Genomic DNA, 14543 nt, shown 5'->3' with positions numbered 1-14543 from the left:
TTGAGGTTTTGCTATCTTTGTATGTAGGTTACAGAAGCAGACTAAGAACTATTATTTTAAAAACAGTTTAAGGGCATCTCAAATGGGAAAAAAAAAAAAAAAAAAGCAAAAGACCAAGAAGAAAAAAACCTCCACAACAGATATAAGTACAGGCTTTACTGCACTCGAAGGCCATAATGGTGGTGGAAAGCAGGGAAAAGTGTGAGGGTCTTCAAAAGATGCATAGAGTTTTGATCCTTCAATCTTTCTAAAACAAAACTATTAATAGTAAGTCTTAAATGTCAACTATGAAAATGCTATAAAATACAGTTTCAAGTTCCACTCCCCTTAAAACGATCTTGGGTAAATCACACTTAAAGCACATTGGCTATCTATAAAATGGGCAATGAGGTGGAGGTTTGAACTGAAGAGCCACCCTTCCAGTTCCCTATCTATAGAGGACCCTAAGGACTCAACCAAAAAGAGGACCAAAAATTCTTAAATTATTTCTACTGTTATATTCTGCAAAACTCCAAAAGGGTAAAACAAGGTTCCTCTGGGCCTAGCTTTCTAAGGAAAAAAAAAAATCTTAATCTCATCTCTTAAAAGAATTTGTTGTTCTTTTTTTTTTTTTTTTTAAACTGGCATGCAAACTTTGAAAGTCTTCGCATCAGAAGCTCTCAGATGTTCAACAGCTGTATTGGCTCTAGTCTTGTGCAATTCTGAACCAAGGACAAAAACTTTACAAAGCTCATTCAACAAAGGGAGTCTTAGAAACAAAGGTCTGCAACCTTTTCAGCTCTATTTAAAACTATATAGATCATGTGTACCTCAAAAAAAAGGGACACAATAAAACACATAAACAAACAAAAAAAACTATGCAAAGGCCAAAACATTGGATTTCTCCTAGGACAGAAAATAAGTCAGAAGGGACCACCTGAGAGATCTGGTCTTTTTACACAGGAAGAGACCTAGAGATGAGGTGATTTGCCCATGATCAAACCTGGAGTAGAAGTAGCAAGATTTTTAACTCTCTTTGTTTCATATCAAATTGGCCCAAAGATAACTACAATTGACTGACAGGACAGCTTTATCAAACAGAATGAACCTGTGAAAGGCCATTATGCATCTCAAATAAAGCAGAGGCTCTGAAATTCAAAAATCAAACTCAGAAGAGCCCAGCAGTTCTGCCTAATTGTATGACTATTCATTTACGATTTTTCTTATGCCAAGCCCCAGCAGGCTAAATTTAAAAAAAAAAAAAAAAGAAAAGAAAAGAAAAGAAAAGAAAAAAAAAACAAAAAAAAAAAAACCAAACCTTGAGAGTTATAAACTAAAAGAGAATGGCAGCACGCTCAAGCTAAACAGCCCCCTGGGCTAAATAGTGCCAGGTGTGCTAAGGCACGAAACTCCATCTTAAAACGGACTTCGGTTCTACTGGGTTCTGGAAAAAGACCGGGGCTTTTGGACCCGTCCTCCCAGCCCGCGGACCCCCGCGGGCGCTCGCTCGCTCCCTCTACCGGACAGTCGCGTCACCGCGGCCTCTCGGCCGGCCTGGGGGCCAGGCTTCCTCCCCGTCCTCGCCAACGTGCAAGCACCAGCTCGCAAAGTTTCCCCACGAGCGCCAGAGCCGAGGTGGCCGGGCCCGCGTGGAGTGGGCAGTCCCCCGCCCCCAACTCTTTCGAATTCCTGATTCTAATAAAAACAAGTTTCCTGACGAGGTTTCCACGAGCTATTTTCCATTCTCACGGAGACAAGCACAGAAGTACTACTAACTTAGTACTAGTTGCTCAACTGCCTCCGACCCTCCGGGTTAACATGTCCAAAAAGTACTTAAAATGGAAACCCGGCCATCCGCTCAAAGCCCACCCGGGGCTCTTCCCACGCGCGGCAAAGAAGCTGCTAGAGCTGTTCGTGAGGCCAAATTTCTAGAAAGAGTCGCCTCCCCCCTCCCAAAAGACCTACCCCCAGCCTTGGGATACCCTATTTAGGGGCTTCAGAGAGTCTGAACCCCAACGTCTCCCCTCAAACCCGTAAAGGGATGTTCCCAATTCATCCTAGAAAAGCAGCTTTGGTCCAGATTCTTGGGTTTTGAGAAAATAACGCCCCCAAACTGCTTTCCGGGGGCAAGGCCGGGGCCTCGTCTTCCACGCGGCCACCACGCCGGCGACCTACAGCTCGGCGGCGCAGGGTCGCGCCGGCCCCAGCCAAGGCCAGCCGGGATGGGCCCGGGACGCGGCTGCCACCGCCACCCGCTAAGCTCTCCGGGCTCCAAGGCGGGGGTCCTAACAGCCGGAGGCACAGGCCCGCCTCCCCCACCCCCCGCGGCGCGACCCCTTGCAGCGTGGAGTGGCGTGGCGTGGCCGGTTTCCCCTCCACCCCCCCGCGGCCACCGCCCCTCCCGGGGCGCCCGCCCGCCTTACCTCCCCCTCCCGCCGGCCCGGCCAACCACCGCCCCTGGCGAGCGGGGAGGCCGCGGGACACGCCGCGGGCGGAGCCGGGCCGGGCCGGGCAGGGCAGGGCAGGAGGCCGCGCGGCCGCCGCTCCCCGCGTGGCCCGACCCCCCAACCGCCCCCGGCCCCGGCCCGCCCTGCCGCCGCCGGGTCACCGAGGCCGGGCCAGGCCGCGGCCGGGCCGGGGCTGGGGGAGGGGGGGCGGGGCACGCGCCGGGCTCGCGGGGCCCCCCCGCGGGGCCCGGGGCCTGTGACAGGAATCGGCTCCCAACATGGCGGACAGGAAGCGGCCCCGCGACGAGCGGAGAACATTCCAGCCGCCCGGCCCCGGCCCGGCCCCGGCCCGGCCCGCCAGGATAGAGGGCGGGCGCGGCGGGAGGGAGCGGGAGCGCGGCAACCCGGCCCCGACCCCGGCGGTCTGACCTCCCCCGCCGCCCCCCGGCCGCAGCCCCGGCGGGGCCACAGGTGGGCCGGGGCCGGGCGGCGCCGGGGGCCGCGGGGGAGGGGAGGCCTGCGCCCGGGCCGGGCCGGGGGCCGCGTGGAAGGGCGGCGGGCCCGGCGGGGCGGGGGCCCGGGAAGGTCACGCCGGCCGCCGGGCGGAAGCAGGGGCGGGAGCAGCGGCGCGGGAGGGTGTCCCCGTGACCCCGCGCCCCGCAGCCCGGCCGGGCGCCCCCCGCGCTCCCGGACCTGTTTTCTTCTTGGGCGCTTCCTGGTGCGGCTGGAGGGCGTGCTTGGGCTCATGCCTCAGCGGCTTGGGCTGGGCCTTGGGGCTGCTGCCGTCGGGCCCATGCTGCAGGTACTGGTGCGGCTGCTGGTGGTGCTGGTGGTGGTGGTGGTGGTTGTGGTTGTGGTTGTAGTAGTAATAATGGTGGTGGTGGTGGTGGTGCGGCGGCAGCGGGGCTGCCGGGGGCGCCTGCTGCTGCTGCTGGGGCTGCTGCTGGTGCGGGTGCTGGTGGTGGCTGTGGCTGCTGCTGCTGCTACTGCTGCTGCTGCTGCTGCTGCTACTGTGCTGGGGCGGCGGCGGCGGCTGAGGCTGGGGCTGGCCGGGCTTCTCCTCCATTGAAAGCGGCGGGGACTCCCTGGCTGGGGCTGCGGGCTGCTGCACCGTCTCCAGACCTTCTCGGGCTGCTCTCCGGGCACACACCGTACATCTGAGTGGCTCTCTCCAGGGCACCGGCTGACTGGGGGATTCTCGCAGATTGGCAGCCGCCGTCCAGCAATCAGCAGGCCGGGCCGGACCGCGGGCCCCGCCCTCAGGCCCGCCCCGCCCCTTCCCCCGCCCTCTCGGCGGGCCCTCCCCGGCCGAGCGCCACTTACCCGGCGCAACCTCACAGGGCTGGGCCTCCAACGTCAGCACTATGGCTCTCTCCGTCGTCGATGCCTCGGCCGGGGGCTCGGCGCGGTCCGCCAACAGCACTTTCCACACGCCTCCGCCGCCAGCTAGCTCGCGTCCGGAGCGGCAGATTCCACGGGCCGCCGCCGCGGGGCCGCCTGCTCGCGCCAGCACGGCTCCAGGGCCGCTTCGCTCGCGGCTGCCCGCCCCGGGACGGCGAGCCGGGAACCTCCGTCCGGGACCCGTGTAGGGCCGAGCCCCGGAAACCTCCCCGCCCGTTGTTTTTAAAACACCGGCGTGCCCGGAGTCCTCGGAGATTGACGCGTTTGGGGTGGTCCCGGCGCCCCGCGCCCCGCTCCGCACCCCAAGGGACGAAAGACCTGCCCAGCAGAGCTGAGGGCGGGCCGGAGGCAGACAAGCCGACCCTGCCAACTTTGCGGGAGAGTCTCCTCCAGGAGGCCGAGGGAAAGCGAGCTCGGCGGGGCTGGGGGAGGTGGGGAGGAGCTTGTCGGCAGCAGGGGAGAGTCAGGAGGCTCTCCTGCCCCCCTGGGCGGGCACCCTCTGTGAGCTCGGCTTCTAACCCGTTTAAAAAAAAATTAGGGTTAACTAAGAGGATTGTGCCTGGTCCTATAGTGTCAATTAAAATAATCCCGTGTTTATTACATAACAACATGTGATTTTAAAATAAATGTGATGTCAGAACTGTAATTCCCCTTTATGAGTTCTCTGCAGGATTAAGTTAGAGTTGCTCCCAGGTCAGAAAGCAACAAGTTTTTGTTTGTGGGCCTCTCGTTTTGTAATTAACAGAAGGGAATCGGGGAGAAAAGCTGGGTTTTGAGATGTGGTGTAAATAATTCATACCCGGGTCCCGGGAAAGCTGCGGTCCCGCACAGGATGACACATGAATCAGTCATTTCCAGTGATAGAGAATGAAGCGGGCTTGGTGTTTGGGGTCAGGGGGCGCCGCTGTGCCTTCCCTTGACTCACACTAGAATTTCTGGAGTTTCACCTTCTGCTTTCAAGTTTCTTCCCTGGGGGCTTTGGGAAAGCCTAGGAACTCCCTTCTGCTACCTCCCTTACCGTAGGTTACCTGGACTTGAGGCCCGAGGAACCCCACAGCCTCCTGCCTGCACACCGGGCCTTTCAGCGAGCAGTGCCCAGGATAAACAAGCTACTTGTTAGCCCCAGAGTTAGTTGTTTGTTTGTTGTACTTTTCCTAGGTTCTTCTGAAGTAGTTTCAGATCGAGTTTACTTGACACTTGTAATACACAGGATATTTCCAGGTCTAGTTCTATTACAACCAAAACAAATGATTTATTTCATTTGGAAAATGAAGCGATGCTCCCCCCATTTTATCCACAGTATGTTACATCTAAGGAAAGCTATGGTATTTTTAGAGCCCTTTAAGGTTGACAAAGTGCTTGACAAATATTTCATTGTATCCTCACAACAACTTGGGGTGATGGGTGCTATTAGCCTGATTTTATAGATGAGGAAACTGAGGCACAAAAAGGTTAAATTTTTTACCCAGTTACATGGCAAGTATCTGAACATAGATTCAGAGTCTTGGTGAATTCATTAAATATGTCATTTGACCAATAATACATTTCTATATTGAAACAGTATACATGAAGAGATTAGGAAACTGATGGCACTTTCTGTGATTTTCCATACATAATAGATAAGTAACTGATTATTAGGTATATCTGAAATCTGTCCTATCTGAAAACTATCTTGAAGGGAACAGCAGTGTCTCTTATAATAACAAGTCTATATTCTGTGCTCCATAAAATAATTAAAATTAATATATTCCCCCCACTTAATATACTTTGCCCTGAAGCTGCCTATAAATGAGGAATGTTCAACTGATAATGATGTCATGTCTGGTTGCTGCTCTTTAAGAAGGAAAAAAAAAGTGGGGAAAGGGGGTAGAATTTGATATTCCAACAAGTTAGTTTAGTATTGATCTAACTCGAGGTACTCCAAGCTTATTCCTCCAATACTCTAGTATGTCATAATACATGTGTTCTCTCTTCTGTCCGAATTGTCAATCATTTTTATTTTTGTGGTTTCTTTTTTAAAATTGAAGCCACATGTTTTATTAAAAGGCATCTTAAATACTGTGACTCGATCTATTCCAGTAAGCCAAAGCCACCAATTTTTTCCTGGATCTGTATTCTCCTATCTTGATTCAAGGGTTAAAAAAAAAAAATCAAAATTTTATTCAGAGATCTCTGATATTAAAAACAGTTTTATGAGTATAGCTTTCAAATGCTAACTTACTTTGTGGTTTCTAAAATCTGGCAAGCAATATAGCACACTAAAAAGAGAAACTGAGATTTCCTGCTTATATTTAAAAACACACACACACACACACAAAACTCAAAACTTTTTTCTACTTCCTGGAGACCAATGATGAGGTATAATCCTTTTTTTCTCTCTTACTATGGGTGTCTGTTCCCTTAGACAAATCATCTTGTATTGCTCCTAAACCTGAAAAGAATTTTAGTTAGTGAGTAGTCTCAGCAAAATTAGGAGAGAAAAGGATGAGCCCTTTGCTAAGAAAAAGTATTATTTTAGTGTTAGTCATGATGGTTCTAATATTTCATGAAACTTTAAAATGCATGCAAGTTCTATGGATCCAAAAATGTACCTTCAAATTTCTTATAAAATAAAAACAATTTTTCGCACATCCTTTGCCTTGCATTTATACACTATGATTCAGTATTAAAAGACATTGGGAGAAGCTGCTACACTTAATGAAAAATACCTCGTGTTTAGCAAAGCATTTCCCTTCTCAGGTCTGTGGGTCTCTCCCAACTCTAACACATTAGAAGTAATAATCGTTCATACGCGAGCTTGTTCTCTTCATTATGAAATCACATAACATCAGAGGAGTTGGCAATGCAGAGTCCAGTTTGATTTCTGTCATTATTAACTTTCAATTTACACAAATTATATAGTGGAGGGGGAAAAAAGACTTATCCAAATGTATTTATATGGAAATCAAACCTACCTCTGATGGGGATTCCACCTTCAAGCAAGACACAGAGCACCCAGTCTTATAGAATTTCCGATGTGAAACATCTAGTGTTTCATTTCATACAAAAAACAAATGTTTTTTTCATTTTTTTTTCCTTTTAGATCTCAGTGTTTTTGCCTTGAAGACACAAACTTTGGAAAGATTTTTGGAAGGACCAGACAGAGATAAGGAGAGTTCAGGTGAGTCTTCCAGCAAGCAGAATAAGGGGGCATTCTGGATATGAAAGGTTTCAATTAATCAAGCCATTCTCCAATTGATAAATGGTCAAAGGATATGAACAGACAATTCTCAGATGAAGAAATTAAAACTATTTCTAGCCATATGAAAAGATGCTCCAAGTCATTATCAATCAGAGAAATGCAAATTAAGACAACTCTGAGATACCACTACACACCTGTCAGATTGGCTAGAATGACAGGGAAAGATAATGCGGAATGTTGGAGGGGATGTGGGAAAACAGGGACACTGATACGTTGTTGGTGGAATTGTGAATATATCCAGCCATTCTGGAGAGCAATTTGGAACTATGCTCAAAAAACTATCAAACTGTGATAACCTTTATCTAGTGATAACATTTGATGTTACTGCTGGGCTTATATCCCAAAGAGATCATAAGGAAGGGAAAAGGACCTGTATGTGCACGAATGTTTGTGGCAGCCCTGTTTATAGTGGTTAGAAACTGGAAACTGAGTAGATGCCCATCATTTGGAGAATGGCTGAATAAATTGTGGTATATGAATGTTATGGAATATTATTGTTCGGTAAGAAATGACCAGCAGGAGGATTTCAGAAAGGCCTGGAGAGACATACATGAACTGATGCTGAGTGAAACGAGCAGGGCCAGGAGATCATTATATACTTCAACAACAATATTATATGATGATCAATTTTGATTGACCTGGCCATCCTCAGCAATGAGATGAACCAAACCAGTTCCAATGGAGCAGTAATGAACTGAACCAGCTACGCCCAGGAAAGAACTCTGGGAGATGACTAAGAACCATTACATTGAATTCCCCATCCCTATATTTTTGCCTGCCAGCATTTTGGATTTCCTTCACAGGCTAATTGTACAATATTTCAGAGTCCGAATCTTTTTGTAACAAAGTAACAGTTTGGTCATGTATACTTATTGTGTATCTAATTTATACTTTAATATATTTAGCATCTACTGGTCATCCTGCCACCTAGGGGAGGGGGTGGGAGGAATGAGGGAAAAAATTGGAACAAAAGGTTTGGCAATTGTCAATGCTGTAAAATTACCCGTGTATATAACTTGTAAATAAAAAGCTATTAAAAATATTTATATTAAAAAAAATAAAATTATTTACAGTAGGGCAAAAAAAAAAAAAAAAAAAAAGAAAGGTTTCAATCCAGGCATTTGGCCTTTGGAATATGTCTTGTCAGGAATAAAAAGTTAAAGTGGCTCCCTCAAATGGTGGTGTTTTTCATGGAGTTTAACTAATAAGTAATATATTCCAGCGACACAAAAAATTATGACCCACACTTAAGGAACTTCTGAATTCAAGAGTTCTGCCATACTTTACTGACCTTTTCTTTTCTCTGAACAACTTAATGGGGACCTGCACCCAGACTAATGGCATCTGAACCACCATTTTTGGCAATTGACAAAGCCTCCTATAATACAAAGGCCAAGTTGAAGGGGAAAAAAAAAGTGGCTGAATGAAAATAATAATTAAAGCAGTTTGAGTCTCATAGTATTTTGTTAGGGGCTAAATGGACTTAAAAAATAGAAGTGGTCAGTCTAACCTCATAAATAGAGATTAATGTCTAATAGAGAAAACCTGAGTTTAGATCTTTGTTCTGATATACACAGACAGTGTGACCACAGACAAATCACATGTCTTCTTCATATCCTAAGACCATAAGCTGCAAAGAGAATACAGATCTTCATTGGAAAGGGGGAGTTTCCTCACACCCATGAAATCCTAAGTCTGGTCTACAAAGATCAGAAGTTTAGAACAAGAATAAACTTTGGATGTCAACTAATCCAAGAGCCTCATTTTGCAAGAGGCCGACAGCTAACGTGCATAGAATTTAAATGATTACCCAAAGTCAGCCAGTATTTAAATGGCTCAGTGAGGATTTAGACCTGGGGCCATGGTCTTTTAGGCCATTTCTTGTTCTGTGAATCTTCCTTTGCCCTCAAGCACTTTTTATTTTAAATCCTAACAAACTACATAGCCCTGATTATACTAATAGGGTAGCAGTACAAAAGATATGTCTGAGAGCTAATTTTCTTTTTTCTTTTTTTTTGCTGAGACAGTTGGGTTTAAATGACTTGCCCAGAGTCTCACAGCTAGGAAGTGTTAAGTGTCTGAGGGCAAATTTGAACTCAGGTCCTCCTGACTTCAGGGCTGGTTCTCTATCCACTGTGCCACCTAGCTGCCCTTGAGAACTAATTTTCAAGGTCAAAACTCATTTGCCTTTTTTCTGTCTCTGCCTGAGTTAGGTTATCATATCAGTCTATTGAAAGGCCCACATCAAAATGCTATGAAAATGAATGACATAATGGCCCTGAAGTGATTTGGGGGAAGAATATGACTCAATCCAAGGCAGTGTGCTTGCTGAGCTTCAGATTCAGGCCGCTGGGCTTTGTCTCTCTTAATTCCAAGTCTAAAAGAATATGGGTCAAGAAAGTCCCCATTGGACCTAATCATATTGCCTGGTGGGGCCATTTCCTTGCAAATGGGCTTCAATGACTTGCAGCTGGCAGCTGGTCCCACTTGTCTCTGGGGTCAGCAATTTCTGCAAAGGCTGATTTTCGTCAAAACTGCCTCTTGGATGGGAGTCAGGCTCACCAGAACAAATCGCAACTTTTGGCTCCAGCTCATCCTGTGCGTTCCATTATATACATCCAGGTGCCACCAGGTGGGCGAGCTTTTCCCAACATGGTACAAAAGGAAGAAGTTCTTATTTTCTTATGACTTCCTGTGGCCAAAGAGAAGGATGATCCTGGTACTGCCATGCAGGCCATGTGTTTATCTCTGGGTCACCATCTTTCAGAAAGAACTATCGTCCTCTAGGTCTGAGGAAAAGAGAGTATTTTTACCCATAATAAATCTCTACTCTGAAAACCCAGGGAGATCGAGTATGGAACGGGAATCATTTGGTAGAGCCATTAGCTGCCATTATCACCATAGCTTTTGATGTGCAGCCAGCCTGCCCAAACATAATTAGGTTTATTTCTGATCATCAAGGCCTAAAACCATAGACTAAGAAAGGCCACTTATACCAACCCCCTCTTTTTACATAGATGAACATGGAGGCTCATGGGGCAAATTCCTTCCTAAACTTGCCCTTATGGAGTCCTCACCCAGAGCTCTGACACTTGTTCTTGTGCTCTCCCCACTGCGCCACACGGCCTCCCCTCTCTGTATTTTTGGTAGCTTGTTCTGGGAGATCCATAAGGATGTTCCTTTTTACACACAAATTCAGATGATCCCACAGAGATAGATAACATCTGCTGTCTACTCCTGCCAGAAATATGAAACTTGTTTACTAAGACACCACCAAGTAATCCAGAGGCCTTCACTTCCATCTAAAAAAGCAGTCAAAGACATGAAGAGGTTTGGCCTGGATTTCAGGGAACTTGGGCTTTGCATTTCTCATTATTTTGGTGCTTTACACAGAATTCACAAGCTTAACAAGATTAACAAATAAGTTCCCTTCATATCTGGACTAGGGGGCAGGCTCCACCTCAGCTATAAGCATCTCGTATTTCCCAGCCCTCAGATAAACATTTAAGTGCTTCCTAATCTCATCATCATCATTGCCATTCCAGTAAAGCTCCCAGTTTCTTGTTGCCTGTGTGCTTAAGGACTTTCTATTTCTCTTCTCATAGACTCTCTCCATAGCTCTGAGAGGTAGAGTGGACAGATCATTTTTCTCATTTTGTAAGAGAAGCTGAAACACAAATTGTTGTTTGTCCTTCATTTCCAAAGAGGACCAGTGACATCATGGGTGATGTCTTGACTTGAGTGAATTGGATTTGTAAGGCAAAATTGTACAGAGTCATCAGCTTCACTCTCTCTTCGAGAGTCATTGAATTCCAGTGTCAAGACAATGGTCTGGATACCCAGTGATGGCCCAGTGGATGACCAAACTCTAAGCTCCACAGTGACTGCTCAGCCGCCTTGGTGACCATTGGAACAAAGTGTTCTGAGTCATCCATTCTGATGGGGGAAGTCTTCATATGCTTGGGATAGACATCCTATAACCCACCAGCTGTTGGTCATTCTCAACCTGGTTTAGCCCATCTTCTGCCAGCCTGTGACATGGCACTGCCCATGCTAAGGCTTCTTGTAGCCACAGGTGAGAGTGGGATGAGGTGGACCCCAAGAGTGGGTGAGCTTCCCTGAATACGGCTGGGCAAGCCCAGTCACCAGAAGTGCTAGTTCTTCCTGAACACTGTATATACTCCCGATACAAAAAAGGATGGAGGTATTACCTGAGCCCCACACAAAATAAGTTCTTTAGCCTCATAATAGTAGTACTTTGGAGGCTGGTGGAGTCAGACTCTAGACCTCAAGATTATAAGTAAACTCGGATCTCCTGACTCCTACTCAGAAGTCAGGGATTCCCTAGCTGCCAGGGTCTTAGGAGCCTTTGACTTGAAGAAGAGTCCTCAGAGGCAGATTAAGGAACTAGGATCTAGGCAAGTGAAGTAAGCAAGTTGCCTGAGGTCACTTAGGGAATAAGCATCGGAAATTAGATTTTAATTCAGATCTTCTACTTCTAGAACCAGTGCTCTGCACATTCCTAAGAAAAGAGAAAAGAAAGAGAGAAGAAAAAAAATTAAAAAGGAAAGAAAGAAAGAGGAAAATAGAGAAAGAAAAGAAGAATGAGAGAAAGAGAGACAGAGAGGGAAGGAGGGAGAGAGAGAGAGAGAGAGAGAGAGAAAGAAACAGAGAGAGAGAGAACATAGACAGTAAAGAGAGAAATAGAGAGAGAGCGGTCCATAAACACATGGATGGCCTTTTAGATATATGTTTTGGCTTTTCAGTGTCATTTTTCATTCTGTTCCTCTCAGGTCTTTTTCTTCTTCTTTTTTTAGAATCATAAGTATTTTAGATCTTTACTCTTCCTAACAGGGGAATACCATATTGTAGGCCATCAGCACTCAAAGAAGGAAATTATAGCTCCTGTTTTTAACATTTCAAAGAAATACACATTATTGAACACCTGGAATGTACAAAGCAAATCTGTAAATACAACAGTAAATTCTGTCAGGCTGTTTTAGCCAGGAAGGTAGCCCATAGAGACAGAGTTTCCTAGAATACATTGAGTCAACCTGCTGAAATCAAGAGATTTCCTACTGACCATTGCATGCTGTGATCTGAAGACTCTTCAAGCTTCCACATTGGACGAAAATGTCAATAATAACTAATATTTATACGGCTTTGATTATTTACAAAATGATTAGATATGGTATTTAGTTTGATGCAGCAACATTTTTGGCGTTTATTTAATTTCAATTACACTAAATTGATTCCTTTAAATCATCACGCTTCTTCCTTATGAAAGACAATAGATTTCTTTGGAAAAGAATTTTCATATCATAACCAATTTGAAGAAAAGACTACTGAGAATGGATATTTTCATCTTAATGAGATTGACTTTTCCTACCAAATCATCCACTTGAATATCTTAGAATAGCTCTCTCATTATGAGGATTCAGTGTGGTCTGTTTGGAATAACAGGTAAGCAAATATTACTTACGCCTCTAGACAAGTCTATTATCTACCAGCGAATCAGGAACCATTAACCAAATAGCAATTTTTTAATCAATTGAATAGAAAAGTAAATAACAAGGGAATAGTCTCTCCATTCTGCAGCAATATAATCTCCCAGTGGTTCCCATAACAGTGGTTGAAGAAGGATATTTTCTGAACAACTTTTTATGATAGAAGAAGGACCTTCTCTGAAGGATATATAGTAACTGATTGTGTCTCATATGTCCTTCCTCTCCTGAGACTCTCGAGATTATATCATTAGCTAAACATGGCTGTGTCTCCAATCTCAGCAGGTACAGAGGAAAGCCTGTGGCATTGTTCTTAATGGTATGATATGCATACAGGGGAAATCTGCACAGTGCTGTCATTGAGCCTTCTGCTCAGCAGCCCCAACACATGCAGGAGAGCACAGGTAAGATGCTCGACCTTGAAGGCAGTAAGGAACAAAAACACAAGTCTACTTGATATTGCACTCTGAGGGAGAATTATACATATATCTATTCTTTATAATAATGTTGTAGATATGCATAATAATATACGTACAATGTATTCTACACATACAGGGCGAATCAAAAGTCTTAATGCAGCTTTAAGCTAATAAAGCTTATATGTGTGTGTATAATGTACACAAATTTTATACAGATTTTTGTGCAGATATAAAATTTATATAGATATATAGATATATGCATGTTCCCCACTTTAAGTCTAACATCTAACACGCGATGTCTACCATGTCCTGGGTACGACATTCTGGACGTAGCCTGCACTCTGAATCTCGATTTTAATCAGAATTGACTCTGATCCATGCTCCGAGAACTCCTCCTCCCTCTCTCCTTTTGCCTCAGCTTGGCTCCTGGCTGGCTAAGATGAAGAACAAAGAGAGCAATGGTCTTCCACCACGAGGATTTTGCTTGTGTTCATCCTTTTTCTTTTCAGAGATGAGCTATCTATGCGTAACAAAGGGTTGCCAGTGCTCAAGCTTTCTGGGTAAGCAAGACAGGTCAGTATGCTTGCCTTGGGACACAATGAGCACATGTACCGGCCCCAGACTTTCCAGGACTTCATCCAAGTGTGGACAGCTTCATAGAGCCCTAGGGCTTCGGAGGCTATCGAGGAATGTAGATGAGGAAACCGGCCCAGAAACATTGTGGCCCTCCATGAGGGCAGGCCCAGCCGGTGCTCCGGAGGGCCGTGGTTGGGAATCCCCACATCACAGGGCAACAATGTGCATTTTCAGTACTTTTTATATTCGCTGTGAGAGTCCACATGGAAGAGGACATCAGTCGTCCAGTTAGAGATCAGGACAAGTGGAGATGGCCCTGGAAGCAGTGGGAGGCCTTGGCCTTTCTAAGCTAAGGTCTTTATGGGGTCTCAGTGACTGAGTTGGAGAGTGGAGAGCCTTGAAAGCCAGACTGAACTCAGCACTAGCGAAAATAAGTAATCACTGAAGCAAAGAAGTAGCCTGCCACATCTAGAATCCATGAAATCTTTGTTGGTTAACATGTTTCTTCATGAGTCCTTTGGAATTATGGTGGGTCATTGTGTTGATCAGAGCCTTTAAGTTTTGTTTGTTTGTTTTTCCTCAAGAGGATTTTACTTTTCCAAATACATGTAAAGATAGTTTTCAACATTCATTTTTGCAAGATTTTGTGTTCCAGATTTTTCTCTCTTTCTCACTTACTTTCCCCTTCCCCAAGATAGCAAGCAGTCTTATATAGGTTAAATGTTCAATCCTTTTAAATATATTTCCATATTTGTCATGTTGTAAAAAAAAAAAAAAATCAAACCAAAAATAGTAAAAAAAAAAAAAAAAAAAAAAAAAAAGAAAGAAAGAAAGAAAAAAGAAAAAAGAAAAAGCAAGCAAAGTTTTTTTTTTTTTAAAGTAAAAACAATATGCTTCCATCCACATTTAGTCTCTATAGTTCTCTCTCAGTATACAAATGGCATTTTCTATCCTAAGTCTTTAGAAATTTCCTTGG

The 14543-nt window shown here is 45.5% G+C and overlaps 1 protein-coding gene and 1 long non-coding RNA gene across 2 annotated transcripts in view; one reads left to right on the top strand and one right to left on the bottom strand.

Moving 5' to 3' along the window:
* NUFIP2 (nuclear FMR1 interacting protein 2) overlaps positions 1–6903 on the bottom strand; it is a 31043-nt gene extending 24140 nt beyond the window's left edge. The window contains exon 1 of the mRNA XM_051992268.1: positions 3120–6903. Within this exon, the coding sequence (XP_051848228.1) occupies positions 3120–3492 (373 nt within the window). The 5' untranslated portion in view covers positions 3493–6903. The remainder of the gene's footprint in view (positions 1–3119) is intronic.
* On the top strand, positions 3151–8244 carry LOC127558894 (uncharacterized). Its single transcript, XR_007952994.1, has 2 exons — positions 3151–3228; positions 6910–8244. It is a non-coding gene; the product is annotated as an uncharacterized LOC127558894 (long non-coding RNA).
* Positions 8245–14543: the final 6299 nt, after the last annotated feature.

Source organism: Antechinus flavipes, chromosome 4 (genome assembly GCF_016432865.1).
Source record: "Antechinus flavipes isolate AdamAnt ecotype Samford, QLD, Australia chromosome 4, AdamAnt_v2, whole genome shotgun sequence".
NCBI classification, from domain to species: Eukaryota; Metazoa; Chordata; class Mammalia; order Dasyuromorphia; family Dasyuridae; genus Antechinus; species Antechinus flavipes.
This window is presented reverse-complemented; position numbering and strand designations above follow the sequence as displayed.